Source organism: Acanthisitta chloris, unplaced genomic scaffold (genome assembly GCF_000695815.1).
Source record: "Acanthisitta chloris isolate BGI_N310 unplaced genomic scaffold, ASM69581v1 scaffold33951, whole genome shotgun sequence".
Taxonomy (NCBI): domain Eukaryota; kingdom Metazoa; phylum Chordata; class Aves; order Passeriformes; family Acanthisittidae; genus Acanthisitta; species Acanthisitta chloris.
In genome coordinates, this window is record NW_008656024.1 from 12,803 (window position 1) to 31,777 (window position 18,975).

Below are 18,975 nucleotides of genomic sequence, written 5' to 3' on the forward strand. Positions count from 1 at the left end.
ATGGGTCAGGATGAAAACCTGAAAACCTCCAGAGCTTCTGATAGACCTTGAATGCTACTGAGTGTGTGTGTTAGGCACAGTGATTGAGTAAACCCAGAAATGGCCATGGAGCAGGGACAGAAGCCTCTGTTGTTTCCTACTCTTCATGTCCTGGAGATGTTCCCAGACAAGCATGCTTTGCATGCTCTTCTCCATGCCCATGGCTCATTCCCTCAGCACTTTTTGGGTGATGAAGTGTTCTGCAGAGGATGGGAGGAGCAGTACCTGGGTCACAGCCTCCAAATTACCCCTACAGGGCACCTGGTTTCCCTGGCAGTGGTAACTAGGAAGGCAGTGCAACTCCAGCACTCACCTGAGCACTGAGTAGTCTGGCATTTCCTGGCTGGTGAGCTCAGTCTCCTTAGTATAAACACCCTCTCCATCCCAGGGGTGCCCAACCCTGGGCACTTATTTCAGTGTGTGGTCCTTCTAAATGTGATGTACTTTGACATTCAGCAAGATGGAGCTAGGTTAGAGTGAAATAGAGGATGTATGTTCTTATGTAGGTGCAACAGCTCTTAAGAGTTTTGGTCTTTAATGCTCCAGCTCTGGCAGATCTAGCTGTAAGGCTGCTCCTTCTGTTGTTACAGTAGTTAGTGAAAACCACTGAGTTGATATTTTTGTACATTAAGTAGGATTTTTGCATGTATCAGGTTCCGTATTAATGCCTATTTCTGTGGTCAGGTACCTACTGCAAACAGCACAAAGCAGAATGTCAGTAGTCTCTGGGTTTGTTTGCTGGCTCTGAAAACAGTGTCTGGAGTTGAATGATCGAGGTCACTTGGCCTTGGCCGAGCTTGTAAGTTCAGATCCTTGGTTTGATAGCATTGTTTTCAGTGTCAGTAAATGGAAACTTTTCAATGCGACTCCTCTAGCTCAAAAGTCTCAGACTGTTTTAGGCAAGAGCCAAAACTCTGTTCATTTGAAATAAAGCTGAGGAAAGAGGACAAATGGAGTGGTACGTGCCTGTGTTCTCCTCAGCAGCCTGGTCACCTCCAGGCCCGCAGCACTGCTGCGCTCAGAAACGCCAGCTGTGCTGACCCAGCAGTGCCACCTCTCCCAGTAACACCTGACATGATTTGTGTGTATGGCAAAGGTGATAGCAAAGCTGTGTCATTCTGAATCCAATAGGAAGTTCTTTAATAGCTCATATTAGCGCAAGTATTTCTTGCAATCTTTGAGTGTATCAGACCTGAAAGAAGGCACCAGTTTAAACAGCTTTTTCCCCTCTATATCTGTACCAATTCCCTGAAGATTCTGAAATTCATATAGCAAAATCTGCCTTTAGTGTAAGCTAATAGTAAGCCCAGGAATTAATGACATTGTCAGTATTGTGGGGGTTGTTTCCAAACCTTCATTTAGCTGCTTGCTTTGTACTGTCTCCTGCTCTGCTGTGACCACACGGAGTGCACTGTAGCTCTCCATGGCTTTGCATGAGAGGGAAGGGTGCAAGTAGTTACTTGTGTTTATTTACACCATTGGTGCACAAGCAGAGGCAGTTGCAAGAGCACATATAATCCATTTTTCCCTTCATCCAGATGTCAGTGCAGCAATTCATAGCCACCTCCACCCCATAAACTCAGAAAGGCACAAGGACAAGTTTTCTTGCTGTTTGCAGACTCCCTGCCAAAGACAGTGACCTGTAACAAAGCTCTCAGTAAGCAGGGTTTCTCCCCAGACCCTCGTGTTGTGCATGTAGTCAGAAATTGTTGTCAGGCCTCTAGAAATAGGCCATGGGACGTTGCTTTAGGTGCATGTGCAGGTTTTTCTGCATGACACCTGTAGATAAGGACAGTGTGTGTCCTCAGGTGAGCAGGGCATGAAATGGCAGGCAGGTGAGTTGTGGCCCCAGAGTAAATGAATGCACTGTATGTGTGGAATTGGTGGTGCTGCTGAACTGTGAGAGTTTTGCTTCTCTCTGACAGAGATGGTGGATTTCATGTAGAAATAGGGTCCTCTGTTTACATTTAAGCCTGTATTTATAAACATGCTCTTCAGCTATGCATCTTAGCCCCAATGGAAGTTGCTAATGTAGTTAGTTAATGTATATATCTGTGATTCCATTTGGTGGAGTGTTCCTTGAATTTTTAAGTCTCCTAAATACCTGGTTGATGGCTTAGTTGTTTTGGTTAAATTGTAAGTCTGCACCAGCTTAGTTTTGTCACCTGAGGGGAATTGTGTGGGTCCTACAGGGAGGTGTAAAGTTTGAGAGAGCAAATAATTTATCTAGGCAGCCTCGAAGCTGAGCAGCCCAGTGTTCCCTAAGGCTCTGCACTGTGGGTGTTTTAGGAATTTGTAATTAAAGCAGTTCCTCCTGGACTGGTCGAGGGCTGTTAAAATTCTGCAGGTTTTTGAGGGGTTTGGCTGCATTCAGCTGTGCAGCTCCAATTTGTCCTGCACATTGTCCCTCCCTGTTCCCTGAGGTTATTTGGTACCTGTAATCCCTTAGTTTTACAGAGGTTTGTCGTGTTCTTCTCTGTCTTCAGTAGAGAACTAGTCTCTGTCTTTGGTAAGTGGCTGGACAGAGTGACCTGAGACAATGTGATGGTTTCTGTTTGTCCATGCTGGGTGACCCTTGGTCTTGCTTGGTACAACACTGTTTGGGGGGGTGAAAGTATCCCAAGGGGGTTTGTTTGCTCAAAAATAATTGTTTCACTTATGTTTAGACCCCAGATTTGTTTACAGTGAATTCTGGGCATGAATTTGCTCAGGTATTAACTCTGCTGGTCTAGGCTGTGTGAGAATGAGAACTGGAAGTTGTGAGGCTTTGTGGCTCTGGAGAGGAAGGTTGTTACCAGCCCTTTCTCCAGTGCAGTGCTGTGATGAAGGTGAATTATACTGGAAAGATGTTACTGGTAACTTTTCAAGAACAATTTTAGGCTTATTAATGGCCTAGAATGCAACATGTTGTAGATGTAATAGCCCTTCTGTGTCCCATGTCCCTCTCCAGTCTGCTACTGCTCAATTCAAGGGGAAAGTGATGGTGTATGGAAACTCTGCCTGGAAGTGAACAACCTTTTTAGATCTTTCTCTACCTATGGAATCAGCTCTGTGTATTTTTCTGGTATAGAACTGCCGTGTGGTTTTTGTGGTAATTATATTGCATTGTCCTAGAAGTTGCTAAACCTGCATTGCATGTGTGAAAAAGTTACTAATTGTTTCAAAGCACCAACCCTGAACTTTGATTGCATGCCCTGGACAAGGTTTTCAGAAAAGCCTACATGCTTTGTTTAACAAGCTGTAGATAGATGCTGTCGAGTTTACCAGCTGCAACTGCTTTCTCCTCCCTCTCTGTGCAAACTGAGGTCTTGCCAGTCCATTCCTGAACCTGCCGTTACTGGCAAGGACAGTTTTGGTTCCCTGAAGTGATCCAGGCTCTCTTGCAGTGAGTTCCGTTAGTGGCAGAGGAGTGGGCCGGGTGCCAGGTCCCACCAAGCTGCTCTATCATTCCTCCTTCCCAGCTGGACACGGGAGAGAAAATAAGGTGGAAAACAACTCATAGGTTGAGATAAGGCAGGTCACTAAAGCACAGCAAAAGGTTGTGCATGCACAAGCACAGAGAAAGAAAAAACCGTTTTATTCTTTCCTTCCCCTCAGCGGGTGATGTCCAGCCACTGCCTGGGAAGATGCAGCACATGGAGCAGTTGCTTCAGAAGGCAAACCTTGTAAATCATGAATGCCCTCCCTTCCTCCTCCTCCTTTAGCTTTCATGTCTGGGCTGACATCACATGGTGTGGAACACCCCTTTGGTCAGTCTGGGTCAGCTGGTCTAGTTCTGTCTCCTCCCAGGATCTTGCCCACCCGAGCCTACTGCTGGGGGTGGAATGCTGGAAGGCAGTGCTGGTGCTGTGCCAGCTCTGCTCAGCCTGAGCCAGAACACTGCTGTGTCATCAACACCTTCCTTGCTACCGACGCAAGCACAGCACTGAGCACTGCTGTGGGGAAAATGAACCCTGGCTCAGCCAGGCCCAGCACAACTAGCGAGTTCAGGCTGACTAACAGCATCTCAGCTAAGTATCTCCTTGGAAGAGAAAACCAGACATCAGCTGTCTCAAGCTATTCCAGTCCCTCAGTCACCAACTGAAACAAGACTGAGATTATACTTACGAGTGTGTCCGAAAGTAATTTTACATGACTTTTAAATGCTCTCCCCAGAACTGAACTTGGTCACATTTCCCCTGTATTTTTACCCCTTAGACAAACCAACCCAGATGTTAGAAACGGAATCCCAGCACTTGGAGATGCTTCCATGCTGTTACTGCACCTACCTGCTAGGCAACTCCCCTTCTCATCCTCTCTCCAGAGCCATGTGCCCTTCCTCTATGCAGCTCTTCCACTCTAGGCATTCCTTAGCTCTCCAGCTCCTGCTAACATGCCTGTTAGTTTCCTTCCTGAAGACTGAGGAGAACAGCTCGGTCTGCCAGGGCTGCTGGGCAGCATTGCACCGTTCCAGCCACGGAGCACACCATGAGCTGAGTGTCCATCTAGAGGGGATGGAGGGATTAGTAGTTCAGTGTATGTGGCACAGCTGCTTTCTGTTTTGTTTCCTGCTGCCTTTGAGGGCTTTGCATTCCGAAGTATTGTGCTTCAACTGTTACACGAGGTTTTTGCCCCTTCCCTGGGAGTCAGAGGTGGTTTGTGTGGCCAACGATGGCAAATGGCATAAACTTACCAGTAGCAGAGATAAAATAACCTGTAGTTTAAAACATTGCAGCAAAAGTGTTTTTCAGTCCTGAGTGAGCAAAGCAGAGGAGGAAGATGCAGCTGTGAGGATGAATTGATGGGAGCTGGGATGCAGGTTTGGGCTGATCGCATGATCTGCTGCCGGTGAGTCTGGGAGAGCAAATGGTAACATAGTGGAGACAAAAAGCTGTGGAAAAAAATGAGATGGATTGTTACAGGTTGAGAATAATAACCAAAGCATTTCCATAAAAAGTGACGAAAGCTAATTGCTGAACCACAAACCAGGAATAGACAGCTTTAAGAAACTGTTCCTCATGACAGTGTCTGCACTGCTGTTCACTGCTCTTCAAGAGAGCAGCAAGTTTTCTGCTGACAGGCTGGTTGTACATACATAGCTCATGCATTTCAGCACTGCTCTGTACAGAAGCCAAGAAGAAATAAAACATTCCTCAGACCACCCCTGAGTTCCAGAAGGGTCTGGCTGCATCCAGTGGTGTTGAGGAGAAGCAGCAGTGGAGATCATTTGTGGCTCTGAAGTATTGGTTACATATAAGGGATGTTCTGCAGCACATTTATATGTCTGTACTACAACTAGGGTGGTGCATTTCCCCTGGAAGTTGCACAGAATGTTGCATTCTGCTGCCATCATTGGAGTTAAGGCTCTGTATACTGCAGAAAGAATGCTCTTCCCCATCATTAGTTGCTGCAGTCAGCTGAAGAAGTTGTTAGTAGCCTCTGCCTAAGGGATGCTTCACACAAGCCCTTCACTGTGTTGGGCTGTGTTGGCATTACTTGATGGGTTCATTTACTTGCTAGTTCTGAGTAAAATGAGCCAAAGCTGTGATTTGAACGAAAAGGAGACGTAGTGTTGATGCTGTTTCCTACCTGGACTGAGATACTTCTAATCAAGCTTCAGGTGTTGCTGTGTGGAGATGTAATGTTTTGTTTTCTGAAAACACTTTGAAAAGTCCTGGTTTGATATGATTCCCTCAACATACTTAGAGGGGGAACAATTTCTTGGGGTGCTTGAATTTATTCTTCCTTCAGGGTGGGCACAGAGAGATCCTGAAGAGCACCAACCACTTCCTTCTGCAAGGTGTGGAGAGCAGGATCAAAGCAGAAGTTATGTATTGCAGTAAAATAGATGCAAAACTTTGCACATATCAACTCTAGTTCATACATGAAGCTTTTTCATCCCTGTTCTCTAAGACTTTACAGACTTCATGTATGTATGCTAATTCTTCAGTATCAGTGATCTCACTTGACCTTTATGGTCTCCTGAGCTAACAAGGGTCATCAAAGCTCAGTCTGTTCTTTCACCATTGAGAGTAAACCAGCTTTGACAACCTGCTCCCCTAAAAGATGCAGCTCTCTAACAGGTCTTTCAGCTCTCTTCTTCTGAGGAAGGGACATTGTAACAGCATTGTCAGGAACATGATCCTTTTTATCTGTTACACTTGAAATTTTATCCCTGTTTCATAATTCATAGATGTACATGACCGTGAAGGTTTTGGGAACTAATGGTAGAATGTAAAGCTTTTGTGGTTGTGTTTTCAGTTTCTAACAGGTTCTGAAACACCTTTGCTAACTCTTCACTGTGACCTTGGGCAGCTTTTGCAAACGATACTGACATAAGCAGTTTGTGCTTCTCACAGAATAGTATTGGAGGTTGCTGCCTATTTACTGTGAGATTAAATACAATAGGAGAGACTTTGGGGATTGCTAGCGGGAAATGTAGTGAAACGTTGCATCCTGGCTACTGGCAAGTTTCCTTAGGGTCTCCTGTTTGTGATGAAGAGGACACTGGCACTGGTGCATTATTTCCTTTGTGACTTTGGGGTTTTTTTCCATACAGGTTGCTCCAGGAAGGAAATCACTGAACACTGGGAATGGCTTGAACAGAATTTGTTGCAAACTCTTTCAATCTTTGAAAATGAGAATGACATAAATACCTTTGTCAGAGGAAAAATACAGGTAGTGTATATACTGTTATGCATGTCTTTAATGACACGTGTGACTGTGGGAGGAAAACTGATGGGAATGCTGCACAGATTGCCCTGTTAGTGCCTAGGCTGTACTGCCTTTTTGGAGGAAAACCAGATGCTGAGTAGCAACACGTGTGTAAAGTCAGGGCAAGTGGGATTAGTGCAGGTAGCTCCAGCAGTGTGATCTTAAAAACCCATATAAGCACATAGCCAGGGCTTCAGTCATTATAGGTTCTAAAATTAATTGCACTGTTGTCTGTCTTAAGCTTCGACAGTTATCTAGGTAACTGTTTTCTCCAGTGCAAAGCTCTTTTTTCCCTGCACTCATAATGTCTCCTTCCCCTCTTGGGTGCAGCTAAGCCCTGCAGTGCTGGCATTTACACTACCTTTAGTGTAAGCTAATAGTGTATTTACACTGCCAAAGGGTGTCAGGGGCTGCTGGTTCGTTGGGTTGGTTGGTTGGGGGTGTTTGGTTTTCTCTGTCGGGGGGAGGTAGTAGGACTACTACTTTATCTGTACTGAGAATGATCTAGAAATAAGTACTTTGGTAAAAGACTGATTGTATCAAGGTGACTATTCACTGGGAGTGCACTCTAAGCATTGGCTTCCTCTCAGTCCTCTTAACATTTCAGGTAGTAAGTCAACTGTCTTAAGAAACCTTAGCTGCTTGTGTTGTGCTAGTGAGTTAGCTCTGAGGGCGACAGATTGCCAGGGAAGGACCTTATCTGAGAAGACATCTGTCTTGTGGAATATAATCCCTTAGGGAAATGGTTACTTCTTTGAGTGGGACAAATACCAAACACAAGTGATGGTTCTCTGTCTTATACTCTGCTTTCCAGGTATCAAAGTTAAAGGCAAAAAGTCACTTTCAATTTTATCCCTTTCATATCGAAGGCAATAGAAGTGGTTATAAGAGAGACTGGGAAAATAAGTGAATAGACCAGAACTTCAGCACAGAACAGGAGGAGATACCACAAAGCAGGTTTTCACCAGGCTCTTGCTACTTCAGGTCTCATGGTCACCTGCACCTGAAAGTGGAAATGACTTTTCCATCCTGATAGTTAATCTAACAGAAGATTTCTTTTTTCCCCCTTTTGCTGTTCTCTTTTGCTCAAGGTCCAGTAAGAGGGGTCAGAGAAGTCATTTGATATTTTCCTTAGTAACAGATCCTTGTTTCCTTTTACATTTTTCTTTGCCTTTTGAAGAAATTTCTGGTGAAATCCTATCCCTGTCTGCCCAGGGAGCATATTTACCTAGAGGAGGAAAATGTTTCAAATCACAGGTGCTGTACAGGGTTGTTAGGAGTGTTTGAGACAGATAAATTAAGGCACCCACCGATGGGACGTGTTTGGTTGCTGTTGCCAGAGGCATGGCAGGGAGCAAGGCCACCTGACAGAGTAACTGCCTAAGGCAAGGAATGAGCAGAACAAAGGGCTCAGCGAGGCTTTCCTTGCCTTTGCCATGGCTGTTGTGGCCTGTGGCACTTAGGATACCTGAGCCCCCTTGCAGCTAACACCTGTGTGTGTGCTTCTTCCTCCTGCCAGGGCATCATCGCTGAGTACAACAAAATCAACGGCATCAAGGAGGATGATGACACGGAAAAATTCAAGGAAGCCATAGTGAAATTTCACAAGCTCTTTGGGATGCCAGAAGAGGAGAAATTAGTGAACTACTACTCCTGCAGCTACTGGAAGGGGAAGGTTCCCCGGCAGGGCTGGGTGTACCTCAGCATTAATCACCTCTGCTTTTACTCCTTCCTCATGGGCAGGGAAGGTATGTTTTCACAGGAATGGGTATCTGTGCAGCTGAGAACTGTGAGGAAGCCTTTGTAGTTTGTCAGTGCTCACCTGCTAGAACCTGTGGAAGACGCTGCTGAGGAAAAGGAGCAGGGAGCAATTCCCTGGCTGTCATGCTGCTTCACTATGTGCCTGTTTTCTTGTTTGCTCTGTGTTTCTCAAAGCAGTTGTCTGTAACCTGGGCAGTAGTACTACTGCCTGTACTAGTCTTGGAAGAAAAGTCGAGGACCTGACATTGCTGCACTATACCAAAATAACAAACCTGTCTGATGTGTCTCTAGGAAAAGGAGCAGGGAGCAATTCCCTGGCTGTCATGCTGCTTCACTATGTGCCTGTTTTCTTGTTTGCTCTGTGTTTCTCAAAGCAGTTGTCTGTAACCTGGGCAGTAGTACTACTGCCTGTACTAGTCTTGGAAGAAAAGTCGAGGACCTGACATTGCTGCACTATACCAAAATAACAAACCTGTCTGATGTGTCTCTTTACTCCTTAGGAAAAGAGGACATAGGGTCTGAGCAAGTTCTGTGGCAGTGATGAGTTCTGTTAGCCCACCCAGCTTTGCAAGGCTTGTGTGGTGTTCTGTAAATGAAGTAAATTAGATTTGCACTCTTTTAGCTGCTGTTTGTCAGGTGATCAGTTGTTTGCACAAGCTGTGACTCTTTATGCTGTGCTCCCAGCTCCTTAAGAGGCAAGAAAAATTCAGATGAATGCACTTTATAGGGAGGGGAAGATAAATGCTCATGAATATGCTCATTTTGTACTGAATCTTTTTTATTTGTTTGCTCCTGCTCAGCAAAGTTAGTCATTCGCTGGGTTGACATCACTCAGCTCGAGAAGAACGCGACGCTGCTCTTCCCTGACATGATCAAAGTGAGCACAAGGTCAAGTGAGCATTTCTTCTCGGTGTTCCTCAATATCAGTGAGACATTCAAGCTGATGGAGCAGCTTGCCAACATAGCCATGCGGCAGCTTTTGGACAACGAGGGCTTCGAGCAGGACAGGTCATTGCCCAAGCTGAAGAAGAAGTCCCCCAAGAAGGTATCTGCGCTTAAACGGTAGGTAGCACTGCTCCTGCTCACTCCTTGCTGTCATTTACTGTCACTCCAAAAGGGATGACTGATTCCAGCAGGGGCAAAATGTGAGTAATTGTTTATAGAATTGCTTGATGTCCTGTTGAAACAGCAAAGGGAAAACGTTTGAATATGAACATGTTGCAAAAAATAAACTTATTTGGGCCAAGCTCTCATTCACTCAGAAGCTCTTTAGGGTAGCTCTCGACACTGTATGAGGGACTGACACTGTTGGCTGTATGAGGGATCTGTTTTGGGGCAGTTTTCTGTCACTGAGGGAAGGTAATAAAGCAAGTTAAGTGTATTAAGAGATGTGCCAAAGATTCGTACTTATCTTATAACCAGAACTGAGAAATTATTCCAGATAGTGAATTCTATCTAGAACTTAGGTAGCAGAGATAGAAATTGACATAAGATTCTAAGGCATGAAAAATTTTCTGGAAAACATTTATGCTTCTTTTATAGATATCACACTGCAATTTGTTACTTTCAGTTGAATTTTTGCATTCTGTGTTGGTCGTGTTAGTGAACCTGACAGAGCTCTAACCAGTGCCTGCTGGTATTTTTGTTTCTCAGTGACATCTGGCATGCACTGTATCCCTTAGGTTTGTCTTCCTTGCTACTCAGTGTTTTGCACCAAATGCATTAGCAAGGCTAAGTTCTGGACCTGCTGCTGATCTCTAGCCTAAGGATTCCGTCACATCTATAGATAAGGCTCAAAGAAGCATTTTTTTATTCCTAGTTAATGAAACATGGATCTGCTGTGTAAATTCTTGGAAGGCAGAGCTGAATATGGAAAGATCACCCAGTCTTTCCCTCTGAGAAGTCAGGATCAGTGTAGCTAAGTCATTCATGGCAGCAAATCATTTTCATGTGGTTTGTGAATCCTCCAGCAGCGAAGACTCCACATCCCCTGTGTGCAAACTGCTGTGCACCTCGTGCTGAGTTGGGTGTTGCAGGTAACCTGCAATGCTTTGCATAGCATGTATGTTAGTGTGTGATGTACTTCCTAAAACAAGCCAAACTTCCTTGTTTTCAGGGACCTCGATGCGAGGGCAAAGAGCGAGAGGTACCGCGCGCTGTTCCGCCTGCCCAAGGACGAGAAGCTGGATGGGCACACCGACTGCACACTCTGGACTCCCTTCAACAAGATGCATATCCTGGGCCAGATGTTTGTCTCTACGAACTACATTTGCTTTACTAGCAAAGAAGAGAACTTGTGCAGCCTTATTATCCCTCTGCGAGAGGTAAATACCTATGTTTGTGAATTCATAGGGCAAACAAAGCAAAATGCTGCTGGGTGTTGCAGCCTGGTTTTGACTTGTTGGTTGGGTTTGGAGAAAAACCTCTTTGCATCCTTTCAGTCTCTCATGAGCATCTCATTGTGGTGTGTTCTGAGCAATATTTAATGACTGTGTGTCTTAGCTCATGGTTCCTACCATTAGTATGAACAGGGAGGGTTTTTATGTCAGTTTTTCCAACCCTTGTGAGTCCTTTCTCCCTCATGGTTTGTATTCTGATTCACAGCCCTATTATGCCTGTTTTGTGCCTCATAGGGGGAGGGTGAAACTTCCTACATTGATGAGTGGAAATTCTGTTAAAGAATCTGTCAGATCAGATTTGCTTTTGTCAGGTGTAGAAAGGTTCATAATCCTAAGGTTCTGAGGTGTCTCCTCGTGCAGATTTGCAATTGTTCATTCCTGTATATGGAAAGTACTTGGCAGCATTTCTCAGGTTGGTGTTTCCCTTTCCAAAGCTGGTTACTTCCAGCAGATGTTCAGTAAAGAGTTTGTTTGATGCAATAAAATGGTAATTATGTTGGGAAGGGTTTTCTTTTGGATGACTTGATGTGTGGGTTCATGGAAAATTTCAAAGTCAGTTTTGGAAGTAGTAGCAAAGCTGATATAACCAAGGCTTGACTGAAGGGCCATGGACTATGCCAAGGCACTGTTCTCCCCCATAGAGCATTAAGAGGACACCAGTGCTTGGAAGCTTTGAAGGTACGGTTTTTCAGCAGCATGTTGCAATGGCTTTGGTTATTTGAGATGAGACACTCAAGTATGGTTGCACTGTTTGTCTGGAACTCAAAGGGAACAATGGTCCTCCAGGTAAAACCTTCCCTTAGCAGGATCTCTTAAAAAAAAACTTTGGATAGCCACAGCCACAGCAGCATGGGATTCAAAGCAGCTCCAAAGCTTCACCAGAAAGAAATGGCAGAAGGAATTGGTGTTTTTGTGTGGACAGGTTGAAGTCTCAGCAGCAGCAAGGAGAACAGTCACCCGCTGGGTAGCACCAATCCTCAGGGCTACTGAGCGGCACCCATAGCAACTAAAGGAGAGATTCCTAGTTGGTTACAGGTCTGGGTTAGACCCTGACCTAGCTCCATTATTCGGTGGTATCCTGGAGATGTTCTGACAGATGAGACAACAGCCCCAGCCCAAAGCAGCACATAACATTATATAGCACCAATGTCTCACCATTGGAGCAAAAGTTCTTAGCAAACTGCAGTGTGCCCCTTCGTGTTCTGCAGGCAGAAAGTCAGTTTTCATTACCTAAGAAATCATGTAAAGCCATAAAACCAGGAGTTAAAAGTGTCTGCAATTGTGATTTGTGTTTTGTTCAGTGTGTGAACTGCACAGACTTGGTTGACTGATTAGTTACAAGGCTAATAATTGGTAATGTTCAGAACACACAGCTGTTCTATAATTCAGCAGCAGTGTAGGATTTATCCCTGAGATTTCTTTGGCTGATGTGCTTTATGAAACTCACAGAACCAGTTCCCTGTACTCAGTAGGTTGTGGCATGAGTGTTGCAGGTTGGAGTTCAGTTAGATCAGTGACCATTTCACCAGCAATTGAAGACCAAGCAGAAACCTCCACCTTGCAGGGTGAGATGTTTCCCTTTGTAAGGGAAGGCATGGGATTAGTTTCCCTCTGTTGCAAGTTTCTGTGTACTGTGAAAACACAGTTAAAGTAACAGTTGTTATCACTGTGTGCAACTATAATCTAGTAGTGCAGTAGTTAGAGTGTTGTCCCAAAAAGGGCTTGTTCACATGTATTGGCAAGAGAAGGTAAGCAGAGTCTGTTGATTCAGCCTGTGCTGGTGTCGGGAAGCAGGAGAAGGATTTGGAAGTCCTACAAAAAGCCTGTAGAGCTGCATCCCACAGAGGAGGTTTTGTTTTACTGGTTCCCTTAAAACAAAGCCTGAGGAAAAGAAACTAACCAGTGCACAGAAGTTTTGCTGGAGAATGCACGGAAACCAGCTGCATGAGAGAGAGCAGCCTCCAGCTCTCAGGACTTGTAAGTGCTTGTGTCTACTCCACGTTTCCCTGCAGAGCAGTCTGTGGTGGTTTGACACGAGGGCAGCAGGAGCATGGGTTTGCTGGGCTCTCAGATGAAGCAGGTAATGGGAGATGTTCAGCTGTGGCTGCTGTCCCCCCAGGTGACAATCGTGGAGAAGGCAGACAGCTCCAGTGTGCTGCCCAGCCCTCTGTCCATCAGCACCAAAAACAGGATGACCTTCCTCTTCGCCAACCTGAAAGACAGAGACTTTCTGGTACAGAGGATCTCAGACTTCTTGCAGCAAACCACTTCAAAAATATACTTGGAAAGAAATATTTCTGGAAGCTACATCAGCTCGGATGATGAGGTATGTGGAGGAACATGGCTGATCTCCTAGAGGAAGGGAATTTTATCTGGTATGGGGAGAGGGGAGCCAGGAAAAACTTTTTGTCAGGCTAAACCGTTGTGCACAGAGATGTCACCTCTTTTCTCTTCATGTCTTTAGCTTCCTTAATCTGAAGTGCTAAAATTTATGATTAGGATATCTATTTTTTGTGTGTTGGAGTTAAGAGAACTAACAGTTTCTGAGGGAGAGCTACTCTAACTGCCACATTCTGAAATTACAGTGTATCATGCTGGAAAGTCTCATAGTTAATTAACTAGTTAATTGGATAATGCTTTTGATATCTATTAACTTGTCCAAGTCAAATGTAACTGTAGAATTTTAATAACTGGAAGAAATTATCAGTTTGATATGAGGATCCTTTTGTTCAAGACTTTATCTGCTAAATCCCATCCACTGATTCTTCTGAAAACAGTGTCTGAGCTGAGCTGGTTTGTATGTGCATGGAGCATATGAACCAATAAAACCCATCACTGTCCTGGGCACCAGTGGACTCTGTTCTGAATCTCCTCCTTATGGAGATGTGCCCAGTAAATGGTTCTTCAAATACATGGTTAGATACACTTATTGTAGGCTCTTCAAATGTCAAGCCTTTTGCTGCATTCCAGGTCTTATGTAGGAAACTTAGGTGCTTCATGGAACAGCCTCCTCAGGTCTGTTAAACCCAGCAAAGTTTAGTAGTTCAGCCCACAAAGCAACAAAGGGTTTTGTGGAGTCTCATTTCGGGTTTGTGTCGGTAGATCTCACGTTCCAGGTCTGTACTAGGCCCTAGTGTTGCCCTGAGTGGCTATACCTGCTCTGGGGCTGGTGAGGGGTAATTGCTGTGCTGTTTTGGTCATGTGCCAGAGCACATATGCTGGAATTTTCTCTTAGTCTTGCCCTAAATTGGTCTGAGTCTCCTACCTCCTGACCTATAAACACCGATTAATAACTGCGGGCATTATTGCTGTATTTAGTAACAGGATTCCACATGTAGACACACATGATTAGTGTTTGCAGTTTCAGGCATTTAAATCAAACTGCTCTATGAGATTTTACTGTGTCAAAGCTGTTTGAGAAGTCAGAAAATCCTTTTTCTTCAAAGTATTTTTTTCCAAATCACAATGGACAATGTTGAATTGTCAGTAGAATGTTTTATCAAGCAAAGGGGAAAGTAGTTTATTTTGTATATGTCTGTATAAACATAGATACAGATATAACATGTGTCTGTGTACACACATGTATGAGAACTATGGTGTATATAGACCTTTTGTTCTGGGCAGACCAGGAGCCACCTGGGGGTTCCCAGGCCTGTGGTGCTGGTTCAGTTGCCCAGGTCTACTTAAAAGCAACATTGCCCTCGTTATCCTAATTACAGAATTTGATTGTGTTTCAGGGGAGCCACTGAGAAACCGGGAGCAGGTTGATTCCTCTGTACTGGTTTGATTTTTGTCCCATGTTCAGCCTGTACCTGAGTGGTTCCATGTGCTCAGTCTCTGCTAGCTGTTAGCCTGCACGAACTGTAGAGCAGAGCAAGGCAGAAAGCTCAGCCCCTGACTCATCCTGTGCCCTGTTGCCACTGCTTTCCACAGGTGTTTACAAGGTCAAGCAGTTCAGTCTCCGCCAGCCCTCACAAAAGCCTCAGCTCCGAGTCGGAAGGAGAGCGACAGTTCAACCTCAATGACAATGGCATTCCAACAGCAACTCAGGCCCTGATGACCATGTACCGGCGCAGGTCACCCGAGGAGTTCAACCCTAAGCTGGTAAAACACACCTCCAAATGCTGTTCAGTTCTGTTTTCTCTCAAACCGTGTCTCTGACCCAGGACACACAACTTGGGCAGTATTTTCCACAGGAGCAGTGTTGAATGTGATGTTGTGGTTTAGCCCCAGCAGCAGCCAAGCCCCAGTGGGATGGGGAGACAGAGGGGTGAAAGCTGGAAAACTCGTGGCACTCTAAGGCAGTTTAATAGGGAAAGCAAAAGCCACACACAAGTGGAGTGAATCAAGAAGTGGATTCCCTGTGTCCCAGGGCAGGAGGTGTCCAGCACCTCCAGGCCACCACAGGCCTCAGCACAGGCAGAGAGTTGCTCGGGAAGGCAAACGTAACGATGAATGTCCCTGTCCTCCTCCTCTTCCAGCTTTAGATCTCATGTCACGTGGCATGGAATTCCCTTTGGTCGGTCTGGGCCAGCCTAGCTGTCTCCCCTCCCAGGACCTTGCCCACCCCTGGGTAGAACTGCTGAGGGACACAGCGCTGGGAGTCCCTCGCAGCTAGGCCCAGTACAACCAACAGCTTCACTATGTAAAAACCTTGGATGTAAATCCAGGAGAGTTTGTATTTCTGCTCTTAAGTACAACTGCTTCAACAATATTCTCTTACCAGCAAAGTCTGCTGGGATGGAAACTAGAAGGGAGGAGGAAGCCCATTAAGAAGAGAACTGAACAGTAGCCAAGTTATTTCTTGCTCACTTGGAAAGCTGGGACACTGCAGACTTGAGCACTTAAGATTTCAGTGGGGCAGAGTGCTGGAAGCAGAAGCTGCATCTTTCTTCCTGCTTTTCTTTGCTTTTAGGCTAAAGAGTTCCTGAAAGAACAGGCCTGGAAGATTCACTTTGCTGAATATGGCCAAGGGGTGTGTATGTATCGCACCGAGAAGACCAGAGACCTGGTGCTGAAGGGCATCCCAGAGAGCATGAGAGGGGAGCTCTGGCTGCTCTTCTCAGGTGGGTGTTCACTGGAGTGTTACTGTGGGATGAACTGAAACCATGAGGGAGGAAAGGATTTCAGAGAGGGCTGAAGGTGCAGACGGTGTCTGAGAACATTTGGAGCAAGTTACTTTATTGTTTTATTAGCTGCTCCAATTACGTTACAAATGGTGAGAAAATGTTTCTGTCCATCATGTGCCATAAAGGATTCTCTGTCTCTTTGGTCCTTTAGGATCTTTTCCAAAGTTGAAGAATTTTATTAATTTTTTTACTAGTCATATGGAAATCATCCTACCTCAGGTTGCTTTATAACAGTGTCACAGGATATCCAGAGTTGAAAGGATCCACAAGGACCATCTAGCCCAACTCCTGTCCCTGCCCAGGACCCCCCAACACTGCACCCTGAGCCTGAGAGCATTGGCCAAACACCTCTGGAGCTCTGTCAGCTGTGACACTGCCCTGGGAGCTGTTCAGTGCCCAAACACCTCTGGGGGAAGAACCAGTTGCTAATCTCCAGCCTAACCCTCCCCTGACACAACCTCAGCCCATTCCCTGGGTCCTGTCACTGTCCCAGAGAGCAGAGGTCAGAGCTGTCCCTGCACTGCTCCTCACAAGGAAGTTGCACACAGCAATAAGGTTTGTGCTCAGTCTCCAGCCTCTCATGCCCCAGTCTGGAGGTCCAGCCAGGGTTGTCCTGTCCCAGGTGCAGAATCAGCACTTGCCCTTGTTAAACTCCATGTGGTTGGTGATTCCCAGATCTCTAATCTGTCCCTGTCCCTGCAAGGGCTCTCTGCCTTCCAGGGAGTCAACAGCTCCTCCCAGTTCTGTATCATCTGCAAACTGGGTATCCCTTCAAGTATCCCTTCAAGTCCTGTGTCATAGTCAGAAGCTGTAATAGAGCTCGTGAGTTCCTGCCTCTTGCTTTTGGCTGATGTGTCATGCTTTCTGCAACCAAACATCAGTCTACACCCCTTTCAGAGGAAGTGGCTTTCTCAGAGACATGTTTTGAGTGACTTAGGATTGCCAAGGCCACAGCCAACTGCAGAGGGAGCTCCTGGTACCATGTGCCTGCACAGCTGTTTTGTTCCTCCTGCTCCTGTTTGGTTCTGGCTGAGGTGGACAGGCTTTATCTTCTGCCTTGTCTTTAACCTCGTTATGAGAATGCCTCCAGAGAGAAGGCAAGAAGGGATGAGAATCACCCTAAGCACATCATTTTGGTTTTAGTCACCTGTACAGAAATAACATTTCCTGTTTGTTTTTGAGGCGCTTGGTGATATTCAGGATGAAAGGGCAGCAGATCATCCTGTTGGGATGCTGTACCTGCTAAACCTTCCTGTGTTCTCCTGCTCCCAGGAGCCATTAATGAAATGGCCACTCACCCTGGCTATTACGAGGACCTGGTGGAGAGGTCGATGGGCAAGTACAACCTTGCGACGGAGGAGATCGAGCGGGACCTGCACCGCTCGCTGCCGGAGCACCCGGCGTTCCAGAACGAGATGGGCATCGCCGCGCTCAGGAGAGTCCTGACGGCCTATGCCTTCAGGAACCCCAGCATCGGGTACTGCCAGGTAACTGAGGTGAAATGCTCTCCTCCAGCCTCGGCTTCCAGCTCTTCCTTCACTCCTTCAGCCACACACACAGGCACTGGGCCGTGCAGCACACGGACAATGCTGTGAGCTACCACCTCAGTGCTGCTGAGGTCAGAGGGGTTTGACACAGCACCTGCTCTGGCAGCAGTGTCAGCAGCATGTGACATGGAGATGTGATGGGTTTCTCTAAGCATGTTTTCTGCCTGTAAATCCAGGCACTGGAGAGAGGATAACAGAGATGTCCTGTCCTGAAGGGCATCTACAGGCAATGACAAATGAACTCTGAAGGCAAACCTCAAAACCAAAGCAGTGTGTTCAGCCTTGAATTTGTATCCAGTTATTTAATGTACTAGTTGTAATTACCCTACAGAATATCATTTGCCCTTTCAGTGATGCCATGCAATCATCCAAACCAAAACAAAAAGCAAGCACAAATAAAGGGTATCCCTAGAATATCCTCACCCTAGAAGATACCACTGTGAATCACAACCAAGTATCCCCGGAGTTAATGTGGACCCCAGTGTGTGGCTTTGGAGTTCTTACACCTGTGATTCAGGTCACTGTAGTTCCTGGCCCTAAATCTTTCTCGCTCTATAACTTTGGCTTATCAACTGGGCCTCTTTTCCCCCCTCCCTGCATATTTTTGCAGAAAGGAAACTTAAATTCACACATATTAGGTATTTCTGTCTGACTGTTAAGGCTCCTAGGTACAACACAAGTAAGTGCAAGCAGTTCTGGCATATACGACCATAAATTATTTAATAACAAATCTAGTGCTAAGTAATAGCTACAGTAACATTTGTAAAGGTTGAACAGAGGAACACTAGAAAGCCACTTCCGTTCTGGTCCCTAAAGCTGATCAGTAGCCTTGAGATTGGCCCATGGCACTCAGAATGCTACAGTGAGAATTCAGGCACTGAAGTGTTTCATCCGTGGTGGACAAGACAAAAAGAGTAACACAGACTTTGGCAGGGTTGCAACATTGCTTGGAGTTTCAGTTGAAACCTGATTTGTGGTTTCAAAAGGTAATGATCAAACTGGAGTCCTAAAGTGCTACAGGATTTGAAATGTGTAGGCAATTTAATAATAAAGTGAGGAGACAAAGTCAGAAGAAAATGCTTCATTTGTTCAGCCTAGCAGCAGACTAGTCAGAGGCTGGAAGAGACAGCTCAGAGGTCACCGTACAGCGCTGTGCTGTGAGAGTGGAGTGGAACAGGCTGTAGAAAACTCGTGTACACAGCCACACATGGAGAGTGATGTGTTCATTGACTCTGGGTGTTGGTGACTGGCACTGCCCCAGGCAGCAGCCTCAGCTCCCAGAAGCTGAGTTTGGACCCCCGTGGGAGCAGAGGGCAGGGGCTCTGGGAGCTGTTCAGCTGCATCTCTGGCAGAGTCCCCGTGTCAGTGTAGCTAAGTGTGTGCAGCTGAGTCAGCCCTTGGGTAGGG

The 18,975-nt window shown here is 45.8% G+C and overlaps 1 protein-coding gene across 1 annotated transcript in view; it reads left to right on the forward strand.

The window, feature by feature from the left end:
• Positions 1–18,975, forward strand: part of TBC1D9 (TBC1 domain family, member 9 (with GRAM domain)) — a gene marked incomplete at both ends in the record, with an annotated part of 27,951 nt that overhangs the window by 206 nt on the left and 8,770 nt on the right. Inside the window, 8 exons of the mRNA XM_009084156.1 lie at positions 6,578–6,696; positions 8,252–8,480; positions 9,294–9,555; positions 10,610–10,817; positions 13,012–13,218; positions 14,826–14,996; positions 15,808–15,958; positions 17,294–17,508. Of these exons, the coding sequence (XP_009082404.1) occupies positions 6,578–6,696; positions 8,252–8,480; positions 9,294–9,555; positions 10,610–10,817; positions 13,012–13,218; positions 14,826–14,996; positions 15,808–15,958; positions 17,294–17,508 (1,562 nt within the window). The remainder of the gene's footprint in view (positions 1–6,577; positions 6,697–8,251; positions 8,481–9,293; positions 9,556–10,609; positions 10,818–13,011; positions 13,219–14,825; positions 14,997–15,807; positions 15,959–17,293; positions 17,509–18,975) is intronic.